At 33.2% G+C, this 27,304-nt stretch overlaps 1 protein-coding gene across 1 annotated transcript in view; it reads left to right on the top strand.

Moving 5' to 3' along the window:
* Positions 1-7,997: 7,997 nt before the first annotated feature.
* Positions 7,998-27,304, top strand: part of LOC126736374 (peptidyl-prolyl cis-trans isomerase B) — a 30,718-nt gene continuing 11,411 nt past the window's right edge. Inside the window, exon 1 of the mRNA XM_050440700.1 lies at positions 7,998-8,166. Coding sequence (XP_050296657.1) covers positions 8,059-8,166 — 108 coding nt within the window. The 5' untranslated portion in view covers positions 7,998-8,058. The remainder of the gene's footprint in view (positions 8,167-27,304) is intronic.

The raw sequence follows: 27,304 nt of genomic DNA on the forward strand, positions 1-27,304 counted from the left end.
ATTAAACCAGAATTCTTTTCGATTTTCGGTCATTAGGCTCAACAAATTTTTTATAATAGTTGCTTTTTTTTCCTCACTAATTCCACATGGAATAGTAAACTGAAGAGGGTCAGAAATTGTTTTTATTTTAAATACATCACTCCGAAGGAAATTAAGTGTTTTAAGTTTTCACTTTCTAGATCACATTGGACCATCAAGTGAAAAGATCTTCGTGTTGCTTTTATATGGACAATATCCGATAGCAATATCTTTTCTTTGTTAGTTGTCATATTTCTCTTATTAACTGATGACAAGGCTTTAAACTCATAAAAATCAGTTATCATCATTTCTTTTGTTTCAATTTTTCCTCCGTTTGCTTTTTGAATAGCGGTGACGAAATCATTAAAGTCACAAGTTTTTTTTTGACACGATGGTGTAGGGAGTCAGCTGACATAAACGTATGACCGGCCTCAAAATAAAAAAAATCAATAGTCTGAGCTGCCACTCTTAAAGAATTGACAATGCAAACAAGAAATGTCATTATTGCCCAATTTTTATTTTGGGAAGAGCAGTTATCGAGCCAAAATATAAAATTTCCAGCGTCTCTATGTCGAAGTATGAACTGAAAGAAACAACATATCAACTCCTCTTTCCCTCTTCCCCGTATGGCTTCATGCCAAGTAACTGCAAATGGTAATACCTTTTTCGCATTGGATTTTTTTGGGGTGCCAAGGGGTGCAAAAGTTTCGTTGTAAGCTACTAACCTTTGAGTAAACAAAACTTTTTTAAAACCTTCCATCCTTGGAAGCATGATGACTTTTTCTAAATCTGCTCAAACGCAAACTGTTTTACAATCGTAGTCAGTGTTTGCATGTGCTTTATATAGTTTTTTGGCGATTTTGGCCTTATTTATGTGATCTGACCATTTCTTGCAAACTGAGCACTCTGGGTTTAAATTTTCACTTTGGTGCTCATGAAAATTCATAACTTCGCAACTTTCACATTCTTCATGGCCCAGTTTTGTAAATCTAATGTTTTCTGCAAATAATATTTTTCTATATGCTTCATATCCACATTTGTATTCTGGGTGCTTTTCTATAAAATCTTGATGCATAGAAATAATGGTTACATCGCTGGGCAGGTATTTCACGTAAGGAGCATTTTATTGAAAAAATTTTTTATTTATTTTACTTCTTCAAATCCACATAAATAAATAATTATCTCTTTTACATTTACCTTTATCTTGTCCATTTTCACTGTGAGTTTACAACTACTTACTAACTAAAAAAACTAATCAACGCTCGTTGTCACTGTGTGCAAGTATGACTGATTGAATACGAGGTATTATTTTTGCAAGGGCCGCAGACACTAAATAGTAAAGTTATTCAGTTTGTAACTTTACAAAACCACCTGATGCATTGCAAGAAAACAACATCTATTTGTTTACCCAAAGAAACTGCCTACTTGTGTTGTATTGTGTTGTGTAGCTTTTTTCTGTTGTCACAAAAGTCACTTAATCCAACACAAGAAAGCAGCAACTATTTTTTTACAAAAAGATACTGCCTATTTGCTTTGTATTATATATTTACTGCTTTCTTCTGTTGTAAATGCTTTACTTATTTAAAAGGCAGTAAGTATTTTTCATATTTTTCTTATTAAGTAAATGATTTTACTGCTTTTTTGCATTGGTTTAGGATGTAAAATTTGCATATCTTTCCAGCAAAGCAAAAAAACGATTTTCACATTTTTTGGCAGTTACTGCGTTTCTCCATAATTGGGCAGTATAGACAATATGAGTTATATGTAATATTATCACATACAAACACAGTTTCACCATCTGAAGCGTTATGCCATCAATACCTGCAGCATTTAACCTCTCTGCACATACTTAAACACATCAGAGGGATCGACCAATTTGAAAGTAAATTGTATGCCTTCCCTTATTTTATTATTATTATAATATGCTACTTTATTATCACAGTTGTTTGATTTTTAAAAAATGCTACTGAAATATGTATTTATCTCTTCCACATTTACCAATTCAGGAGGAATCTGAATAACTGTAATTGTAGGAACATAAACATTAAGGTCTCTTAAAGTTAGACAAACTTTTGGTTGATCCTTTTAAGTCTACAAATATTGCAAATACAAATAAGCATACTTTTCCTTACGTATAGAATTCTTAGTAAGATTTCGAAGCATTTTATAATGTCCAAAATTTTCTGTTAAATTGTTTAATTTACATTTGAGCCTAGCCTTGTCCCTTTCCCTCATTAAACCTCTTATTGCATAAGTCAACCATGGTGCATAAGGCTTAGTCACTCTAATGGACCTTAAGGGAGCATGCTTATCAAATAAATACTTTATATTATGAGTCAGATACTCAACTTTACTATCTATATCATGAAGGTAGAACAATTCATCCCACCATATTCAGGTTCATCGAAATTATTGAAATTCCTTATTGTCAAAAATTTTTCAGTTTTTATAATACATGTTATGTTTATATAGTAAAATGTCAATAGGTGATCACTTATCCCATTTGAATCTAATGTACCACTCTGAGTTACAATATTTTTATCGTTAATAAAAATTGGGTCTAGTAAAGTGGCTGTTGTATCAGTCAGACAAGTTGGTTCATCAATTACCTGACAAAAATCATAGCTATCAAATAATTTGCTGACTGGGTTTTGAATATTCATCATATTGATGTTTAAATCACCAAAAACTAAAACATACTCATCTACAGGCAAGATTTTAGGTAATATTCTATGCAAGATAATTACACATTCTAATACATTATTACCTACTCTATAGATAACACCTAGGTACTGCTATGGATAACTTCTGCTTTATTAATTATTATTATATATTAATGAAAAAGGCAACCACATTGCAACGCCGCTTGAGTGCATTGTTGATTCCACCCACACAAGTACTTGTGTTATGTACTATCGTTGATTGAATATTTGGGTTTATATTCCCAAATATTCAATCAACGGTACTATCTTTACCAGTGACGTCGTCAAAAAATATTTACATGATAAATATTTATTATTAATAGATTATGCTTTAAATTATAAACAATATTACTGTTTATGAACTCTTTATGCGTTTTTTTAACGTGCTTCATTAGAGTAAAGGTACTTATCTAATAAAGTAAGCATTGTTATGGAAATTAAGTATTTTATAATTATTATAGATTTCTTAATAAGTTTTTATTATTCTACGTTTATGACGGCAGTTGTCCCTTAATTTGATGTTATAACAATATTCTTTATTCAAGAATTCTTTATTCTTTATTCAAGAAATTTACAAATCAATACTTACATACTAGTAAACATTATTATTATTATTATAAATTCTTACAGGTAAATTCTTAAATTGCACCTAGGTAAGCATACCTGTGTGTGCAATAAATAAATATCGTATAACGAATTGGATCAAAATTGGCATCTATATAATATGTAAATATCAAAACAATTTAATTATTTTACACGAAAATAGCGTACTACATACTTATTGATGTATTAGAGAAACTTCAAAAAAAGACTTAAGTTATTACAAATGAATTGTTTGACATTTTTATTAAAAAGTTTTTTGTTTTTTAAATTCCCGATATCTAGTGGAATTAGGTTGTAAAATTTGGGTGCTAAATAGGTTGCAAATCTGAGATTGAGATTTCTTTTTGATGAAGGTATTTTTAAGTGTTTGTTAATATTTTGCCTAGTGTTGTGTTTGTGTTGTAAAATTTGTTTTAATCCAATATTTTAAATAAGTAAATTTACAAAGAGACAATACGTACAGTGCATGAATACTGCAGGTTTCAGTAGAGTAAAGGTGAGAGGTTGGAAACAGTCTTGCTTTTTTAAAATTAACTTTAAGAATATAGTTTTGACTAGTCCTTAGCTGTTCTAGATTTCTAGAATACATACCGCCCCACACCAATATCCCATAGGCAAGTAATGGTTCAACAAATGCTTTGTATGTCATAATAGTTGTTTTTTTGCTTAATATTTCACGCAAAATATAAAATTTTGGAATTAAACTTCTTATTTTATTCCGCCAACATAGCACATGTTGATCCCACTTTAGGTGTGAATCAATTACTATACCCAGGTATTTTATTGACTTAGTTTCTTTAATTCGTGATGTGTTGTTTATTTCTATTGAACTATAATCCGGACGGTTCGCTTCGGTTAGTGAAAAAGCCATACAGCAAGTTTTGTCTATGTTAAGTGATAGTTTAAATGTGTTAAAATAATTTTTTACAACTTCAAAACCGGCCTTAAGTTTTTCTTTAGCATCATACCACGAGTTTCTCCAAAAAATAATGGCGGTGTCATCTGCATATGCAAAAATTTCTGCGTTTAGTATGTTTAGTTCACACAAGGAATTATTATATATATTAAAAAGTGTTGGACCCAGGACGGTTCTCTGCGGTACTCCACATGTTATAGTTTCCGCCTCACTAATAACGCTTCCATTCTTTACATGCTGCGTTCGACCAGAAAGATAGCTGACAAAGACATATCGATATTTACTTGTGAAAAGATCGACTTAAATCGCTTTTTTCCTATGGTGCGTCACAAACGGCACAAGTTTTTACTATCGCGACAGTTCACAAAAACACTGAAATGACTCAACTTTTTTCCTTTTTTAACCAAAAACTAAAGAAAAAACACAGAACTTCACAAATGCCGAATGTCAACACAAGCCGTTTGTCAAGATGACATTTCGCAAGATTACATCAGCTTTTGCTTGCGGTGTTACCATTCCAAATTTTTTAGAAGCGTTTTTAGGAATAGAATGTTAATTTTTTTTTTTTGCTTTGAAGATGTTAGTTTTGCGCTTAGAATAACATATATCTATTTCTACTTTTTATTTTTAATCCAAAATCAACATCAATAAGTTAAATTAACATTATTATTGTGTTGATATATAAAAAAAAATTGGAAAATTTCCTCTTTTGAAAATGCGTTTGTAAACGAAACACCCCTCTTGCCCCTGTGCACATGTTGAACTCAAAGTTATTGTTTACTAATTCTAGCCTTTCAATGTTCTAAGAGATAGACGCCACTAAAAAGCACCCGATTCCCGTCACCATTCGGATATTTAAATATTATGTGAATGGCGGGCAACTAACCAAAGAGAAATGTTTGCTGCTAGAAGCAGCGGTTTCTGGCAATAAGAATTAATGTAAATAATAATTAATGGAATAATAATTTAATTAAAATAAAAAATAGCCTTTCTGGAATAATAATAATTATTGATTCTTTAAATAAATTAAATATAAATAAAGGATGCAAACAAGAAAATTGAATTATTAATTTTATACATAACACCCTAATGTAAGTATCAAAAAAATGCAGTTTTGTTGAACGATCCAATGAAATGGAAAATGAATTATTTTTTTACTACCTTATAAGAAAATTTTTAATTTTATTTCCCTGCCTAATTGAATTTTTTTATTTGACTATATCTTGCTTATTATTTTGAAGCTTATTATTTTTAAATGAAAGTATAAAACATTATATGAATACTGTAGGAGCAGTGTCATTTCCTCACTGTGGATGCTTTTGCTGGATCAAACTTCATCCACATAAGGAATTTATGCACTTTGCTCCCTTTTGTTATACAAATAACTATTATTTTTTTAAGTTCTCTATATGTGGACATATCAAAAGGAAAAGCCCAACTTAAATAATAGGGTATTGTATATTTAGAAAAAATAAATAAATGGAAAACAAAATTTATAAAATATTGTAGTATTGTACTTTAATTTTAATTTTAAATATATAAATGTTATTAATCTTTTTGAAATAAGTACATATTTTTTTAAATAACTTTTATACCTAGGTAGAGAGGTAATTTTGGTAAGTGAAAACACAATGGATTTAATTAGTTATACTGTTATATAAATGTACCATATATTAAAAGTTTTATTTTATAAATGCTGCAAGTATATGACTGATTTCAAAAGAAACGTAATTATTTTATGCTAAAATATTAATTTACAATTCGCAGTTTCGATTAATATATTATAAAAACACGGTTTTTATATAGTTTATAATGATATATTATATTTTATTTAAAAGTTTTTATTTTATAATGTAGGGATACAAAAGTCAACTTAACTCTCTGAACGAGAACGGTCGAATTAATAATAATAATATCTAACAAGTAAGCGATCTCACACATAAACCTAAATCTGCTTAAATAACACTTATTCTTTACTATGGATCAGCACAATATTGTTTATTATTATTCATACCGGCGGCAATGGAACAGCCGATGATGTCACGCACATCAAACTTAGGCTCCTATTCCTGCTTATAACAAATACTCATAAGAAGAAACTGCAAGAAACTTATGAGATAGGTAATGTTTTTACAAATATTTGCCTAAAACTTACATAAAAAATTATAATACACATATACATATATACTTAACCCTATAAAAATATACCTACTATTATATAAAGAAAATACTGATAAATAGAAAAAAATATACAATTTATTATTTTTATTTACTGCTCCTTCTTCTTCTTCCTTGATGGAAAATAAACTTGTTTGTCCATTTTTAGTTTACCTGTCTTATTTACCTGTTCCATCATTGATGTCAGTTGTCTCATGCCCCTAGACATTTACAGGTATATGTTAATACATCTTATATAATTTTATAAAAAGATAACTTACTTATCATAAGTTTCATCATTTAAAGATCTTAAAAAGTTTGATACACTCTCAATTTCAATCTCTCTTATTGATTGCTTGTTCAATCATTGTACTGCTACTTGTTGATTTTCAGTTGTCTTCTCATTAACAAATGTTTCAATTTCTACACTATGGCTAGCTTCAATATTATTGGAAGAACATTCCCCAAGGAGTTCACCTAAAACAGAATAGCTTCCCTTCCTTTGCTCACACACCATAAAGACAATACAAAAATAAGGCTTACAGCCATGGTACTGGTGATCATCCAGGCCCGTTGTGTGGATACCCTAAAGGACTATATAATGTAACCTGCACCATAAATCTTGACATTTAAACAAGAAGGACATACACCATTAATTTTAATGGGATCACTACATTTTATTGTTCTCTTACTACATTTGCTTTCAAATCCTAGAAACAGCTATACATTAAGTACATGTTTAACAATCTTTCACTAAATAGTACCATGAATATGTACAGTATGTAATAAATACTTTGCCAGAATTGAAATTGCTACAAATTTACCTTTAAAATCGCTTCGATTGCAACAATATACTTTTTCAATCTTGTCTTCCATTTTCCTTGTGCAAACAAGTGCATAGTTTGTGCTTATTTTATGCTCTCTCAACCATTCCTCAAATCTTTCTTTTCTTCGCTGGAAAAATGGAAAGTTAAGGACTCTATTTTGATGTCATGACTTACCTGTAAATGAGCTTCAAGTTTTTGATCACAGGAGTGAAAGTCTCACAGGAATACTTAGTCTTTTTGTTTGTTGTTAGCTGAAATGGAAGAAAACATTTTACTGCATAAGTGGCACATATTTTTGTTGATAGTTTGGTCCTGATTCTGATAGTTTTGAGTAGGGCCTTCCATCTTTTCAGCTAAAATCGCTGAATTGGAATTAATACAGCTTTTCAGGTATTATTTTAAAACACTATGAGCAACAATATGGTCAATATTTCACAAAGAAACAAAGGGAAGTTCAGTATAATCGCAATAATCGATCAAAAAATTAGTAAGAGCTTTTTTACGAAAGTAAACAACCAACAAACGCAAAAAAAGCGGGAATATTCGTGTCGTTATTCTTGTCATTCAAGTCAAACGACCGAATTTTTCTCCGAACATACACGATCACTGGCGGGAATCGGGTGCTCTTTAGTGGCGTCTCTAAGAGATTTGCGAAATAAAAATTTTTTATTTCAAAAATTAAAAATGAATATCCGCTCCACTATTGATATATCACATTGAATATTAAATCTGGCAACGTAGCTATAGCGGCCACATTCCCTATAGTGTCATGACAAAGAGCGTCATCCTCTCAGTTTGTGTCAAACTCCGCAGATTTTGGCAGCAGCAATCGAAAATGACCAAATTCTTCGCTCTGGTTACTGTAGGGCTTCTCGCCCTTTTTGCCCTTGTTCAGGCGGGTGGCGATGAGGCTGCCAAAAAGGGACCCAAAGTTACCGATAAGGTTAGTTAAGTACTTAGTCTATTTTAAGGTTATAAATTATGTTTCTTTAGGTTCAGATCTGATGAGTTGGCTTCAATAGCCTATAGCACTTTTGTATAGATAATATGTAAATATTTCATTGTATTTCATACATTCTACAGAAAAATTGACTAGAATTCCACCTTTTATTCAAAAAAATGTTTGAACTATGAATGTGCTAAATTCTATATAATTTTTTTATTTTGCTTTTCAAGACAAGTACATTCTTGAATTATTGACCTTAAAAACCAGTAAGACTTTTAAAAGAAAAATTAAATATTTCCTTAAAGTTAAGTGGTTTTTTAGGTCTAAATTTTTTTCACAAGCCGCAAAATTAACAATATCACAAAATTAGCTTAATTTGTCCTACATGTGTATTAAAATTATAGGGTAATGCCTAAAAAATAATGTAAATTAAAGTAATAATTATTACATATGCTAAAGATTTCTTTAAAAATGAAAACATAATAACTAAAGAAGGATCAATCCAAAAAGATCAAATTGTTTAATGTTGGTAAAGGTCCAGTTTGGCAACTTTTCTGAAAATCACACTTAAAATTATAGGCAAAGGCTTAAAATTTGTGTAATTTTATCAGAAACAATATTCTGATGGTACAGTAGCAAATTTTCAAGTGGATTTTTTTTGGGAATTATAAACCCAACTTGACTTTTTTAAAAAACACACTTAAAATTATGGGAAAATAGAGTCTATTTTTGACACTAAGATGCAAGGAAATGTTCTCATAAAGTCGTTTTATGATAGTGAGTACATTTTTTACAGTAATAGGTATAATTTCTCAAGAATTTATTTTCTGATGCTTTTATAGTCATGTTGGCCTAGGATGGGTTACTAGTAATAATATTGTTTATTTTCTTAGCACAAATACATACCTACTTAACGTTCTCTAACTGAAGAAGTCATATTTATTTATTTCAATATACGGCAGAGCCAGTTTACAAAAACAAAATAGATAATACAAAATACTAGACAATATAGCAATATAAATACAATACTAGAATTACAAAAAAAATATATATATACCAAGATAAAACCTCTGAAAAAACAGTCATCAACAGGGCTAAAAACTTAAGCTAACTAAGTACTATCCAAGGAAAGTAGGTTAAAGTGTAAGATTATTTATTTTTGATTTGAATGACCGTAAGCCTTGTAATGGGATTTTTAGTCCCGGGGGTTCGTAGGTCAAAGAAACCACTAATGCAGGGAAATCTCAGTTTATTTACCTCAGTTACGGGCTTAGTTTTAACACCTTTCAATAATAAAAGCACTGACCCGGATTAAACCCTTTAACGGAATCACGGAGTCAAAGGCGCCACACTTCTTTATTAAATGGTGACAAACGAAGTAATAATCATAAGAATACTCCGAGCAGAAATGTAGGGTTTAAAGAATGTCATACATTTCCACAAATAAAGAAAATATTTAAGACGCCCGATATTCTAATAGAACAAACTATAGCAAAGTAGAGGTCGTTCCGCTACAACCGCCCCCGGCGTAATCACCTATGAAATTAGGTGGTTAGGCATTATATATCTTTAAATGACTGGTATGAAATTGTCCCCGCTCTTTTCCCGTACTTGGATTTTCTAAAATGTAAGTGAAAGGCCTAATCTGAGCTTTTACTCTGTAAGGTCCCTCAAACAACAACATCATTTTTTTCGTTTCAGCAGCCAATGCTATGGATACCGGATTTGCTTTAAGCAATACTAAATCGCCTACATTATATTTCGGTGAAGGACGCGATGGATAAGACATTTTTCTTTTTTCCGCTCGACTTTGTAACATTTCACGGGCTAACACCAACTTTCGCTCAGGGCAATCTGGCGGAAGGTCAGGGAAACTAACAGTTTCTCTTAATAGGGATAAAGGCGGTAAGCCTAAATGTAGTTCTCGAGGGGAAAACCCGGTGGATTCATGGATAACCGAATTTAAGAATTCGGAAAACTTTGGCAACTCGTACGCCCACCGGCGATGATTTTCATTGCAATAAGTACGTAGAAGACGAGACAATTCTCTCATGTACCTCTCGACAGGATTGGCCTGAGGATGGCGAACGGAACAGAACACCGCAGTTACCCCTAAGGGTAGAAGAGTATCCTTCCAAGATTTGGCGGTAAATTGAGTACCATGATCAGTCAAAATTTGTTGAACTACCCCATGCTTAGGAAAATATTCGAGCAGCAAGCGATTTAGGATAGCTCTAGTAGTGGCCTTTCTAAGAGGATACAATGTAATAAATTTAGAAAAAACGTCGACGATTACGCAAACATAAGTTACACCTCCTCGAGACCTCGGTAGCGGCCCATAAAGATCAAGAGAAATTAACTCATTAACTTTATTAGCGATGATTGATTGTAAAGGAGGCCTCGCCAGAATAGAAACTTTTGTTCTTTGACAGATGTCACATTTCTTCACAACGCTTTTAATTCCTTTATACATATTTTTCCACCATACATCCCGCCGTAGCAATGTCCAAGTCTTATACACACCAAAATGCCCCAGAGTTTCATGATAATGCTGGATAAAAGCTTCCTGTAAAACTGATGGTATGCACAAAACGTACGGATCATCGAAAGCTTTACGGATGAACAACAGATCCCCATGCATTACGTATTGCTTAATTAAATTACCCTTTTGCAAGGATCTAATAATCTCACCGAAAACAGGATCACTCAATTGAAGTTTACTCAAATCTCTCAGTTGACTCGTAAATTCCCCAGAACAACAGAGGGAGGACATCAGTCTAAATCGCTTGCTCGATGGAGTCGATAACCTAGAATGAGGGTATCGAGACAAAGTATCTGCAATTATATTTTCAGAGCCCTTAACATAATGAATCGTATAATCAAACTCTTGCAGAGCAAGAGCCCATCGAGAAATTCGTGGAGTGAGCAGCCGACAAGACTGGATGTATACTAATGCTTTGTTATCTGTGAAAACCTGGAAATGCCTTCCCAAAAGGAATATCCTCCACTTATGTACTGCCCAAACGATAGCTAATACCTCTTTCTCACAAGAACTGTAATTTTTTTCTCTGTCTAGCAAAAGACGACTTGCATAAGCAATAACCTTTCTTTTGCCCTCGATATTTTGGAAAAGCTGTGCCCCCAATCCTACGTCACTGGCATCAGTCTGAACGCAATATTCAAAACCTTCGTGGGGATGATATAAGAGCACATCGTTGGTTAACTTTTGTTTTAATTTTAAAAAGGAAATTTCTTGCTCTTCTTTCCAGTTCCACTTAGAGGACTTACGTAATAACTGCGTAAGTGGTTCTGCCAGTGTAGAAAATTGAGCGCAAAACGCTCTATCGAAATTACAGAGTCCCAAAAAAGACTGTACCTCTTTTTTATTATTTGGTCGCGGAAAAAATTCGATTGCCTCAACTCGCGATTTATCTGGCTTTATTCCTTCGGTGGTTAAAGTATATCCCAAAAACGATAAACATTCCGGTACAAAAGAACATTTCTTAAACTTAAGTGTAAACCCGGCGTTCGCTAATCTTTCAAAAATTTCGCTCAAATGTTCCATGTGTTCCTCAAAAGTCCTCGAAAAAACAAGAAGATCATCTAAGTAATTTACACAAAATTCCGCACATGAATCCCCTATTACTTTTGAAATCGCTCTTGAAAAAGACCCTACGGCAGTACAAATACCAAAAGGTAAGACATTAAACACGTAAGTTTTATTTCCTACTAAAAACCCAGTATATTTTTTACTATTTTCAGATAAAGGAATTTGCCAATAACCCGCCGATAAATCCAAACAAGTTTTAAATTTCGCGCCAGAAAACAATTTTAAAATTTCATCTATAGGACGCGGCATTTCATGATCCTTCACCATACGTGTATTCAAATGGCGAGCATCCAAGCATACTCGGACATTCCCGTCAGATTTGACTGTACACAGCAGCGGACTCACGTAAGCGGTAGCGGCCCTCTCAATAATACCCCAGCTTACCATTTTATCGATTTCACGAAACACCGCTTCGCGATGCGCCATTGGTATCGGGTACTGTTTAATTTTAAACGGGGTTTCATCAAATAATTTTATTTCGTGTGTATAAAAGTTTGTTCTACCGGGGATATCCGAAAATATGTGTTTAAATTTATTTAAAATATTTTTCAGGCCAAGCTTTTGTGTGTCGAAAAGATAATTCAAAGAATCTATGAACTCGGTATTGAAAGAAATGTTTCTTTCACTAATAACAACATTGTTATCTTTAAAACTATTTTTGCGTACAGCGACCGGTCGAATATTTAACAATTCTCTTGGCACTTCATACTCGTGTTGAACGTTTATCTCTGGAATGTTAATCTCTTGTTTATCAATATACACCGAAATTAAATTATCTTTTAAGTTTATTTTAGCGTTTACTATACGTAAAAAATCTGCACCCAAAATAATAGGATATAATAAATTTGAAATTAGTAAAAATTCATGAATAAACATGTACTTATCCAAAACTAAAAATTCCACAAGTAATTGCTGAGTTACCCGCTTTTCATTACTTTTAAAAGCCCCAGTAATCTTTACACCCGTTACTGAAAAAGATGGTATTTGATTTTGCAGATTTCCGAGTTGTTCGTAAACTTCTCCAGATAAACACGAACATTCTGATCCCGTATCAATAAGCGCTGGAAAATTAAAATTGAAAATTTTAAGAGAAATCACTGGAGAACGTGTGTCTAAAACTGAGTGTTCAAAATCACATTCATACAACAATTCATCAATGGGATTATTATTATTATAATTACAATTCATGGCCCCTTTTAATTTTATCTGCTCTGCCTCCGGGCGGAAAGACAGAGATCTTTCTAGTTTTCCTGCGTCTCTTCCAAAATATCTTGGTGGAGACCTATGGTCGCGGTCCGGACATTTTGTTTAGGCCCATGTTTATTAAAATTACCACTTAGAAATGGTGGTCTTTCCGACTTTTCACTCCTTTGAGGCATATTTGATTGATATGAGTAGCGACAGTTTCCACCAGCTGAACCATAAGTATTATTACTATTATTATAATTTGAGCTAAAACAATCGGCCTGTTGTAGCCTTGCTAATGCATCCGAAAAATTATTTATGCCCACTAAAAGGGACGAAATATGAGGTGGAAAATGCCTGGCTATAATGCAAATCAGTGAAATTTCGGAAAAAGCCGGTTGTAAGTGTTTTGCCATTGCTATATACTTAGTAAAATGCTCTGAATATGAACCACCCTCATAACGCGCAGCTTTTATTTGAAAGGTCACGTCCAACTGTCTTGTCTCATTCCAAAAAAAATTAACAAAAGCTGTCTTAAAACTATAAAAATCAATAAATGTTGTAAGAAAAGACTCAGCCCAAGACTTTGTCTTTCCTATAAATTTCTTAACTAGTAAAAAACTAATTTGGTTAAATAGTACCTGATATGCTCTACATACAAATTCAATTTGGTTTACAAAATCAATAGGATGAATGCTACCGTTATTATCGAAATCTCCTACACTACTAAAAATATCTGAATTTAATATGTTATGGATATTTTGTAACGGTGGTTGATGAATAAAATTACATTGATTAGTAGCTGGACCCATCGTTGATAAAAATGGTTGGCTCTTAAATCCCTGATAATAGTTTGGAGAGGGGTTACCTGTAGCAGACGCTATAATCGGTGTTCCTGGGGGTTCCGGGTATGACGGCAACCCTCTTGCTGCGGCTGTTTGTCCATTATTTCTACGGATTGCGCCCGTTTCCGCACTCGCTCTCGTAGAGGTGTTTATTTGGCCTGCTCCTGTAGATGCGTTGTCTTCTGGACTCGCCCCCGAAGCGACTGTCGGTAATGGTCCTGTCGTATTCCTCTCTTCGATTAAAAAGTTCCTAGATCCATCCATGTTTGATGGTCTTCGAGATCTTAAGTTCCTCGGTGAATGAACTACTGGAGGTCGTGGATTACCCATAGACGTGGATTCTTTGCCCCACGTTGGGCGCCAAGTTGTAATGGGATTTTTAGTCCCGGGGGTTCGTAGGTCAAAGAAACCACTAATGCAGGGAAATCTCAGTTTATTTACCTCAGTTACGGGCTTAGTTTTAACACCTTTCAATAATAAAAGCACTGACCCGGATTAAACCCTTTAACGGAATCACGGAGTCAAAGGCGCCACACTTCTTTATTAAATGGTGACAAACGAAGTAATAATCATAAGAATACTCCGAGCAGAAATGTAGGGTTTAAAGAATGTCATACATTTCCACAAATAAAGAAAATATTTAAGACGCCCGATATTCTAATAGAACAAACTATAGCAAAGTAGAGGTCGTTCCGCTACAGCCTCCGGAAAATGGATCCAAACTATTTTCATTAAAGAAACGCAAAGTCCTAGTCAGTGGAGAAAAAAACCCATAGTTGGCTGAATGAAAGGGTAAACGAAACATAGAAGAGTTGATCCTTCTTTGACAGGTGTTAAAAGGAATTGCTTCCAAGATGGTAGGACAATGATATAAACCATTTAAGATCTTATAAAACGTTAAAGCATCAGAATAATGCCGTCTGACTTCAAGATTATGGATATTAAATTGGACACTGATAGCATTATAGTCGATGTAATAATTACGAAAAATATTAACTTCAGCTCTATAAGCAAGGGATCTTAAGAATCTTCTTTGTACAGCCTCAAGGTGTTCAATATGAGAATCATAATAAGGGGACCAAATTACAGACGCATACTCAAGCAAGGAACATACCAAAGAGTAATAAAGTAATTTGAAACAATAAGGTGAAAGATGTACACTATCTCTAGTGATAAAACCAAGACTACGCATACTCCTGTTAATAATATCCAAAATGTGCGGCAAAAAAGTTAGCTTGGTATCAAAAGAACACCTAAATCTTTAACTGTATAAACTGACTTGACTTCGTTATTGTTGATTGTGTATTGATAATTAATAATTTTATTAGAACGAAATACATACACACTTCTTTACATTCAGTTCCAGACTATTGCTATTACACCACTCAGCAACACTATTTAAATCCAATTGAAGTAGCTCAGCATCAAGATATGACTCAATGGCTTTATAAAGTTTAAAATCATCAGCAAAAGCAAGATGTTTTAAATGAACAATTACATCACTCAAATCTCTTATGAACAAGTTAAAAAAGACCGGTCCAATATGCGAACCTTGAGGCATGCCTGAAGATACTTCAATACCATTAGAAATATAATTACTTATCCTGATCAACTGTGTGCGACCAGTCAAAAAACTGTGACAAAATTCGAGTCCTACCAAGGCCCATAGATAGCCCAAACTTCTGAACCAGATGTTCATGACCAACCCTATCAAAGGCCTTTGAGAAGTCTGTGTGCACACTATCGACCTGTACAGACCTCTCAAAAGCACCAATCAAATCATACTGGTAAGTCAACAGGTTAGTCACCGTAGATCTACCCTGACAAAAACCATGCTGATGATCACTAAGCAATCGCCTACAGTGCCACGAAAATTGCACAGAAAACAACCTGTCAAACAGTTTAGGAACTACAGACTAAATACACACACCTCTATAGTTACAAATATCAGTTCTATCCCCATTTTTATGAATTGGCGTTAAAAAGCTTACCTTCCAATAATCAGGAAATTTGCCTGATGTCAAGCAAAGATTGAAAAGGTGATGCAGAGGCTTACTCAGAGGGCACACACAGTTTTTAAGAAAAACAGATGGGATACCATCAGGTCCAAAAGAATGTTTGTTCGGAAGGCGTAAGATTTCATCAAATATGTCCAATAAAGAAAAAGAGATGCAATTTAAATCCAGACTGTAATCAAATTTATAGTCAGGAGCCTTGCGGACAGGTTGCCTGTATGTAGTTTCAAAATACCTAGCAAATAAGTTTACAATATCTTGACCATTACCAGCAACCTCGGCTTCCATATGCATGCTATTGGGGTATGAATCAGACCTATGTAATCTATTGATGTGTTTCCAAAATGAAGAAGGATCATGAGAAATTTCAGTATTTAGCCTTTCAATATATGACCTAAAACATTCATCACGAAGAGTTTTACATTTATTCCTCAAATTTGAAAAATTAACATAATCCATGGGATTCTTACTATTTTTGAATTTTGTGTGAGCAATCTTTTTTTGAATAACAAGATTCTGTAATTTTCTACTAAACCAAGTGGGAAAATTAGATGATTTAAAATGTTTAATTGGAACAAACATCTCAATAGCAAAATAGAGAGCATTGTAAAAAATATCAATGCATTTATTAATATCCTTCGATTAAAAGCAGTATCCCAATTCATGCAAGCAAGGTAATTATTAATGGCAACAAAATCACAGTTTATAAAATCATAATAATAAACATCATACTTAAGACTAAAATCACAATTAATAGGAATACTTATTTCATAAGCAGGATGGTGGTTTGATGCCGGTGATAAATTTTCAGTAGCATATATGACTTTAACATTTGACAAACTTGAGAAAAACAGATCAAGAAATGTACCAAACAAATTTGGCAAGCCATTCACCTGCTTAAGATTAAGATAGTTACAACAACTACATAGCACATTTGCAGATGTTATAGACTCAGCCGTCTCAACATGCAGTCCGTTCACAGAGTTCCTCCATACCACATGTGGCAGATTAAAATCACCACAAAATAGAATATCACAACTAGTATGAACACTCACAAGATCCATGGATGTAGAGGCAAATTCCTCATAAATTGATATTCACAGTGCAAGAAAAAATACAAATATTAAACATCTATACTCTATTTCAGAAGTGTATAGAGCAATAAACTGGGGAATTCCGTTCTGTTTGGCTACATTTCGTGGTAGTTCATAGGCGCAGGTACTTATAATATTTATGAATTTAATTTTCACGGATTAAATGCCTTTATTTTGAAAGAGATTAAATACTTTTAATCCTTTTGTATAGGTACCTATCTTTTAACGCTTTGTAACATGCAAAAATGGGTTCAGGTAATATATACAGACTATAAATACTTTTAAATCATATTTTAAACGTTAGTAGTCACTGCTACGCTGTAGTGTAATCACAATATTATTATCCCAATATTTAAAAAATGGAGGTATTCAGTCGAACGAAAAGATGTACTAAAAATTCTCCACTATCGTTGAGTGAAAAAGTTATTATTTTAAATGTACATGATTGCATAAAACACGATTACCCTAGTTTTACTGTGCAAGAAATTGTTGAAAAATGTTCTCGAATAAGTGGAATTGGAAAGTCCACCATTTTCAAATTGTTGCGGGAAAGAAAAGTAGCAGGTCAAGTGGAATCTCCCAAGCAAAAGCCAGGACGACCTACAAAAGTCCTTGAAGAAAATGCTAAATGTATAATTCGAAGAAAAGTTCACTCTTTTTATTTTAAAAAGGAAATACCCACCCTAGACAAAATTTTAATGGAGCTTGGCCGAGATGACAGTATTCTGTTGATAAGTAGAAAACTTTTATGGAAAACTTTAAAAAATATGGATTTTGCCTGGGAAAAGCATAACCGCAAAGCACTTTTACTGGAGAGCGACGAAATTGTTTGTTGGAGACGACAATACTTGAGAAGTATCAAGCAGTACCGCAGGGAGCAAAAGAAAGTTTTTTATCTTGATGAGACGTGGATTAACGAAGGTTATATAGTCCAAAAAATGTGGCAAGACAAAAATATAACCAGTGCTCGCCAAGCTTTCATAGGCCTGTCTACGGGTATTAAAGTACCTTCGTGAAAAGGAAAAAGACTTATAATCACACATATTGGAAGCGAAGAGGGATTTTTAAAAGAAGGTCTGCTAACCTTTGAGTCGACTCGCACAGGAGATTACCATGAAGACATGAACTCAGACGTTTTCGAGGACTATTTTGGTGAAATGATATAATTTCTTCCGGCTAATTCGGTGGTGGTTATGGATAACGCAAGCTATCATTCACGGCGAATAGAGAAGACGCCAACTTCAAGTTGGAGAAAGCAAGAAATTATCGATTGGCTGACTGCAAAAGGTATTGCGTTTGAAGCAAATTTGATAAAAAAAGAACTGCTGGCAATAGCAAACTTACACAAAACTCGTTTCATGAAATACGCCGTGGAAGATTTAGCCGAAAAATATAATATAACTGTACTGCGCTTACCGCCATATCATTGCGAACTAAATCCTATAGAACTGATATGGGCGCAGGTAAAAGGATTTGTAGCAAGACAAAACACGACTTTTAAAATGAAAGATGTTAAGCTACTGTTTGATCAAGCCATTACGGAAGCGACACCAGAGAATTGGCAAAAAGCAGTCCAGCATGTAATTAAGCAAGAGGACAAAATGTGGGATCTTGACAACCTCATCGATCAGACAGTCGATCCTTTAATTATAATGTCAAGAGGTGATGACAGTTCGTCAGATGACGAAGAAGACTACAATCTATTATAATTTAAAATTGTTATACACTGTTCAAAAAGTGCCAGATCCAAAAGTGACATTTTCAACTGTTTTACTCTACATATTATGTTCAATAAATTTGTGAAAAAAATATATTATTCCATTTAAACAAAAGTAACTTTCTAAAATAAAATAGCATTTAAGTACATTAATTATAAGGTAAAAAACAAGTCCCAGTTGCACGCCTTTGGCGAACCGTTTTCAATGTTTATCAGTGGGTAACAATGGGCAAAACTCATAAATTGACCCAAAACCGGGTGGCACTACCTGCAATCAACGAAAAGAAAGAATTTTACATTGAAACTAATACCCAACTAAGGTACTGGCATAAAATATTGGTGGATCACCAGGTACCACTTTTGCATACCTAATGAGGTTTTATTGCTCTACACACTTCTGAAATAGAGTATAATAACATATATCTTACACACATTTAAATTATTTACAATTATAACTGATTATCTAGTTCCAAAAAATTGCCCACCAATAATAATAATATCCTTTATTGCCAACAAAATTATTTCTAATCACAAAACAACATCATGATGGTGCACCATTATAGTGCTGTGTGTGATATACTTTAAAAACCTAAAAAATATAAAAATATATATATAATGCTTACTTTCACACTTAGCATAATTAAAATTGAGTAATATGCTAAAATTTAAAATTTGCTAAAAAAGATAAAATACAAACACACAATTAAGATTCATCAACCAGGCAGTTAATAGTTAATAACAAAGATTTATTTATCTATAGAAATAAAAGAAAAAACAACTAATAGTACTAATACCTATGCACTCACATACTGTAATATTTACCACATATTAAAACTATAGAAACATTTTTCTTGAAGAAATTTCATTGTTTCCTCCCTAAATTTTTTTGACACTGTTTATTTCTCAAATGCACTGTGGCAAGGAGTGGTAGGCTTTTATTGCCCTGAACTTAGACCCTTTTTCAAAAAAAGCTGAATGATATAGATTGTAGAGGAATGCTTAAATCACTACGACCCCTTGTAATCATTGACATTTCCTCTGAATAGTGTTGATCATTTCTCTGAAAGAGATCTGGCTGCTTTTTGACAAACATGACCAATGCCAAAAAATACAAAGATGGAGCAGTTAAAACCCCCAGTTTTTTAAAATATGGCCTACAGCTAGTTTTTGCTGAAACACCAAAAACACATCTAATCATGCATTTCTGTACCCTAAAAACATTTATTGCCTCAACAGACGACCCCCAAAATAAAATTCTAAAATTTAATATTGACTGAATGCAAGACACATAGTACAATTTAATGGTATCAGTGCATAAATTGTATCTCAGTCTGCGGACCAGAGCACATTTACTGTTTAGTCTGGAAATTAGTGTCTTGCAATGCTGACTCCAATTTAGCAATGGATCAACATGCATCCCAAGAAACTTAAAGGATTCCACTATTGAAATTGACATATTATCCTATGACATATAGGATTCATTAGATTGGACTTTATTAAAGTGTATTATTGCAGTTTAATCCGTATTAAGTTTCAGCAAGTAACCCGTGGACCAATTCTCCATTTCATTCAATATTCCTGAACAAGCATCTGATAGACCAGCCACGGAGCCACTTGACAGTATAACTGATCTGTCAGAAATTGAAGTGGTCTCATAATAGATCCCTGAGGAACACCCTGCTCTACTGCTGTTGGTTCTGAAAAATATGTTTTCCCATTCTGGGTGATACTTACCACCTGCTTTCTTTCTCTCAGGTAACTGTCTAATAGGGATAAGCAGGTACCTCGCAAACCAACCAAACTAAGCTTATCCAGCAACAGCCCATGATTTATCATATCAAATGCTCTTGACATGGGTACAAAACTGTATAAGGCCCTCTCAATTATTTTAGAAAAGGATGATAATAAAGTATTATACTATAGTTTTCTGCATTATTGGGGTGGCCCTTTTTTATAAACTGGGACGTTTTCTTGTTTTTAAGTTTATTCGGGAAAACCCCGGCAGAGAATGTGGATGAATGGTGGATTTTACATAAAGTTAAACAGAATCCTCAAATATCTGCACCTACTTTGGGTACAGAAATTGAAAAATACCTCAACTCACAAATCTGTCAGTTCTCAAACGGTTTATCTATATACACATGTACATATTATATAAGGCTATGTAATGAAACAAAGGATTTGGAGGATTTGTCAGTTTTCTATATTTTACACTCTCTATGTCTATACCCACAATTGGAGACCATATCTTACAAAGACAAATAGCATATAGTCTCGCGCGGATTATGGCTGTAACACTTTCTTTACTAGAAGACAGAGCTGGCTCATCAATATTCCTTTACTATCTATCTATTGCTTTAAGAGATCCTTAAGCTTTAGAAAAAACTTTAAACATTTATCATTACATTAAATCCATTGTGAAATTAATCTAGATAGAACTTTCTATATTTTTTAAAATCTTACAGGCACATATTTTTGACTTTTTACAGAGAAACACATTTTACATTCTTAATATAATAGACGAAGAATTTGAATCATGTCCTGTAAATTTCCAAAGATAAATTGTTTTGTTTATACCTCTTTGTTTGTTTGGAGAATATCTGTTCCCTAAGCTACATAAAGAAATTTCTGCTTTTGTAAACAAAGCCTCATTAGAGACACATGTAAAGGTTTTTGAACTCTTGCCAAAATTGCAGTGCGATTTTTCAATTTCACTGTTAAGGACGTCCTATATTTTCGAGACGAGAGAAAGTAAAAATAAAATCTGCCAATATTTAGATGTGTAGGCCAAGGTTCCACTTTTAGTTTTTGTAACTGAATTAATTTTAGTTAACCTGGAATATGGAATAAAATGTCTTAACTCCAAGTTAATTGAAACTTTAAAAGAACAATAATTTATATATAAAGGAAAATACGTATATTTTAGGTATAGGTTACAAATTTTTATGTAAATTAACTGGAGCATTTAATAATAATAATAATAATAAATAATAATAATAATTTCTTTATTGCTTTCAAGATCTAATTAAAATTTGATAACATTTACATAGTACATACTGCTAATAAAAATAGTAAGAACAAAAAGAACAAAAAGATAATGTTGGACATAATAATGGGTGCATTACCTTACCACTTGTATCTCAAGTATGATACATTATGAAGATAAATAAATTAGTAAACAAACCCTTAATATTAATCATAATACACATTTAAAATTGTAAATCGAAACTATAGATACACTTGCCCAACAGATACCTTGCAGTGTCTTTCCTAAACTTCATGATATTTTTCTCTTGCCTTAGGGCGATAGGTAATCTATTATATGTTTTAATAGCAGCAAAGGCAGGAGATCTTTGAAAAAAGGCAGAGTGATGAGTTGGGACACTCAGTTCAGCTCTCCCCCTTGTCACAATAGACATACCCTCAACATAATGATCTTCATTAGTTTGAAAAAGATGCAGGTGTTTCTTTGCAAAAATAGCTAACATAAGAATGTACAGAGCTGGAACAGTGAGTAGACCAAGCTTAGTAAAATAAGTCCTACAAGATGTTTGTGGTGTGAGTCTGAGCATGCATCTTGTGATGCGTTTTTGTGCTATAAAGACTGACACGGCGTCAGTTGAAGATCCCCAAAACATCACACTATAAGTGATTAGAGATTGCACGGATGCATAGTAAAGTTGCTTCAGACAATTTAGGGAAAGCTCTTCTCGTAGACGCCTTATTAACGCGCAGAAACTATTTAGTTTTTTGCCAAGAGTGTCTATGTGTGGGACCCATGCGAGACAGGAGTCAATTTGTATACCAAGGAATTTTAAGGAAGCTACCTCTCGAAGAGACTTTTTTTCAAACTTTACTAGTAGGGAATTTTGAGGTAAAATTTTGGAGAATGTCAGTAGCCCGGTTTTATCAGCATTTAGCTTCAGAGCATGATTGTCACCCCACTCCTGCATCCTCTCTACCACCTGAGAAGCTCTGACAGATAGTTTTCCAATCAGATGTTCTGACAAGATTCTGGAAGTGTCATCAGCATATTGGTTGATAAAACACCCTGGAAAACACTCATTGAGACCATTTACATATAATATGAATAGTACTGGGCCTAGAATTGAACCCTGAGGCACTCCCTATACCACCAAGGATGACGCTGAGTAAACATATGTACCATTACCAGAGCCAAGGCAAACTGTTTGTTCCCTCTGATCTAAATAAGAGGCTATAAGTCTGGCACAGTTTCCCCTCAGTCCATAATTTTCTAGGATTGACAGCAGTAGACCATGGTTGATTGTGTCGAATGCTTTCGATAAACCGAAAAAGAGTCCAGCAACTTTTTCTTTTTTGTCAACATTTTCAATCACAAAGGATATAAGCTTGAAAACTGCCAACTGGGTTGAATGATTGGGCCTAAAACCAAACTGGCTATCTGAAAGAATAGTTTGCCTTTTTAAAAAGTTCATAATACGGATATAAATGACTCGCTCAAAGATTTTTGATATTGAAGAAAGGAGAGATATTGGTCGATAGGTTTCTACATCCTGCTCATCACCCTTATTTTTAAAAATTGGAAGAACTTTCGCCTTTTTTAATTTAGATGGAAAGATTCCCATGTGCAGACAGGCATTTATTATGTGAGCTAGAGGCACATTTATATGGTGACTAGCTTTTTTGAGTATGTTTATTGGTATTTCATCAAGACCAGCAGAGTATTTATTTGGCAAGGCCAATAGAATATGCTGAACTTCCTTTGAATCTGTGGGAAAGAGGAAAATAGTGGGGATGTGACTTCCTTTAGGCAATTGACCAGAAAATGAAGGAGTAAGAGATGAAGCTTTAAATTTCTTCAAAAATATGTTGGCTATCTCATCCAAATTTTCAATTATTTCATTATTGCTAGAATTTAGGGTGACAGGTTTAGATGACTTTGACTTATTTGAGCATTGATTGAAAATAGTCCAAGCAGTTTTAGTTTTATTATTTGAACAGATAATCTTGTTTTCATTTAAAGAAGTTTTATAGTTAGAAATAAATTTTTTATATTCTTTTTTTTCTTTTTTATATTGATTATAAGCTGCCTCACTATTTGTTTCCTTGTACCATACATACAGATCTTTAATATGACTAGAATAATTTTTAATTTCAGAGTTTACCCATTTTTATCAGGATCCTTTATTCTGTGGCTACTTAGAGGAAATGTTACATTAAAATAGTAATAGAAAATATTATAAAAGCAATCATATTTTAGATCGACTTCAGTGCAGTTATATACATCTTCCCAGGATTCATGTGTTAAAAGATCATTAAACTTCTTAATGTTGTTTTCTGTGTATGAACGTTTCTTTATAAATACTGGCTTTTTACTCTCTTTAGGTATTTCTATATGGAGTTTCTGATCATAATGATCTGATACATCTGAGAATAATGTATTACTTGTTACCTGACATTTAGCCAAATTGCTGAAAATATTATCAATTTGAGAGCCAAATTGATGGAATTTAAATATTCTCATTGTTAAAACGTAATTGAATACAACTTGTTTGCTACAACCATTTAAACATCTTTTTGATTTATTCATCAAAATCTCAACTCTTCCAGACAAGTGGAAGATTAGTAAAATTCTTCCTATTCACAAATTCAGCTCTAGACATGCAATAAAAAGTTATGGCCCTATCATTATGGCCATATTATATATAGTATTTTAATTACTTTGTTAATGATACTTACATTTTCGAATTTACATTCGTTCCACATTTCAACAACATAGTTATGTCAGCTCTGAGAAAGCTTGGGTTCATAATTAGAAGTTCTCAGAGTTTTACTTTAGAATCTACATTAAGACTACTTTTCTGTTGCTTTGAGAGATCAAAACTGGAGTTTGGTTACATTAGATGGAACTGAATGAACCTGAAACTCCTTGAATCTGTTCAGTCTAGAATTCCTAAGTTTTTGGCCTTCAGGCAGGATGGCATATATCCAGTTAGAGGGTTTGATCATCGACAACTATTAGAACGCTACAATCTATATCCATTACATCTCAGAAGAATGATCTTCTCTGTAAAATTCCTGCATGGCTTACTGAATGGATTAATTGATAGTCCTGTACTTTTTTCTGGTGTAGTTTTCATGGTGCCTTAATGCTAGAAATCCCCTAACTTTCTGGCAAGGCCTCATACTAACATCATGTTGAAATCGCCGCTATATACAATATGTGCTACATTTAATTCGATCTGTCACATGTGTGATATAAATTTCTCTCCTGTTCATGTAATTGTCGATATTTTGGTGGATCATTACACTCTTGGGAATAAGACACATTCTTTTCAGACCCATGTTTGTAAGTTATAGTTAGTAGGTATATTGCAGTTAAGTTAATTTTGTTGAATATGTGATTCTTGTTAAACTTTTATAATTGGGTTTTTATATAATATTAATAGTTATTTATTTTAATTTAAGTTATTTATATTAATAGTTATATATATTATTATTATTATTATTATTATTATTATTATTATTATTATTATTATTATTATTATTATTATGAGCCCCAGATCAAAGATCTTCGAGTTGATTTTCTTTGAGCGTCTATTTCATGGGTCATCTCAGGCCCCATTACTTCATGTCAACACGGGTTTTTATCAAGAAAATCCACCTTGACAAATCTCACCGCCTTTCGTCAATATGTCATGAAGCTATCAACAAAAACTCACAAGTTGACGTTATATATACTGACATGGAAAAGGCTTTTGATAGAGTGAGACCCTGCATGATTTTAAAATCTTTGTCAGACTTAGATGTAGCTACATACATTATTGAATTGATAAGGTCATACTTGAATAAGAGGTTCCAATATGTTGAGATTAAGGGATCTAGGTCATTTATCTTTAAGAGCACCTCTGGGGTTCCTCAGGGTTCCAATATGCAACATTAAAAAAGCAAAGGGTCTTCTACTCGCTGATGATTTCAAGTGTTTCTTACAGATTGACTACATTGAAGACTGTCACAACTTACAAAATGATTTCTCTGATGTTGCTTACTGGTGTGACATTCATAGCTTTAAATTAAATATCAGTAAGTGTGCTTGCATCTCATTTACCCTCAATAGTAGCCGTATAGCGTTCAGTTATGTATTAAATGATGCGGAACTAGAAAGAGTAACTGAAAAAAAGGACTTGGAGTTATTTTTGATAGTAATTTATCATTTTTCTTCCCATATTTTCTCCAAGGTTGACAGTGCCCAAAAGATTTCCGGCTTTATTGCTAGAACCACCAAGCATCTTAGCATTGATGTCAGCCTCTCATCTGTTTGATAGCTTGCTGTTGCCAATCTTGGAGTCTTCCCTATATAACATTTGGATGGCTCTGATTGAGGAGGTGCAAAGGAGGTTTCTGAAGTGTTTGTATTACAGAAAATTTGGTATTTATCTCCCTAAAGCCAAACAACTCAAGACTGATATCTTAAATGTGGAGCACATTTTTGTTCAAGTGGATTATGGTGAGCTATCTAATATTTTGGGTTGTGTTTACATTCCTCCTAATTCTTCAGAAGAAGTCTACCATGCCCATTGCTCAGCAGTTGAAAGTATTAAGGACAATTTTGCCAATATACCTGTATTTCTATTTGGAGATTACAATTTACCCTTAGCCACTTGGAATTACTCAATTGAAGAGGGTCTGTTAGTTGAGTGCGCCCTGACCTATCCAGCCAAAATAGTTTGTGAATCATTTTCTTATCTGAATATGTGACAATCTAACATTATTCCGAACAATCATGGTGTATTTCTGGATCTGATTTTTAACAGTATTGACGAGTGCCATAAAATAACTGTTCAACAAGCTTTAGACAATCTTCTTCCAAACAACTTTCACCACTTAGCAACAATTTGCGATATTAGGGTTAGTGATAGGATTGAAAGGTTGGATTATAGTACAATATATTTTGATTTTAAAAATGCTGATTTTGTAAGTTTGAATGATTATTTTTCTTTAGTGGATTGGATTAGTATTTTTGATGATTGGTGACAGGGATGATATAAAAAATTACAGGCCTATTGTTATGTTATCTGCTATCCCTAAGCTTTTTGAGCTTATCCTGAACAAATATCTTACTTGGCATTGTAGGGGTCTCTTGATCAACATGGGTTTAGGCAGGGTAAATCTACTTCTACAAACCTATCCTGTCATTATATCATGACTTCATCGTCAGGGCTTTCGAGAAGGGCCATCAGGTCGACTCGACACAGTCGCCTTTGACACAGTCATCCACTCATTGCTCATTTTTAAATTAAGATGCTATGGTTTCCCTAAGTGGTTTCTTTCTTGGCTAAATAGTTACCTACATAAAAGGATACAATTTGTTAATGTAAGGGGTTCACTTTCAGTTCCTATTTTGGTTACTTCAGGGGTGCCTCAGGGGTCACATTTGGGGCTTCTACTCTTTAATTTATTTATTAACGATATTTTTAGTATTATCAAATTTTGCAAATTCCTATTATTTGCAGACGACCTGAAGCTATTTTTACATATTTTAAACTTGTCTGATTGCCTGATGATACAATCAGACATAGATTCTCTATATAATTGGTCTGTCTCTAATGGCTTACATCTTAATAAGGATAAGTGTTTTATAATTTCTTTTACTAAATCTAGAAAAGTTGTCCCATTTGACTACCACA

Source organism: Anthonomus grandis, chromosome 5, assembly GCF_022605725.1.
Source record: "Anthonomus grandis grandis chromosome 5, icAntGran1.3, whole genome shotgun sequence".
NCBI lineage: Eukaryota > Metazoa > Arthropoda > Insecta > Coleoptera > Curculionidae > Anthonomus > Anthonomus grandis.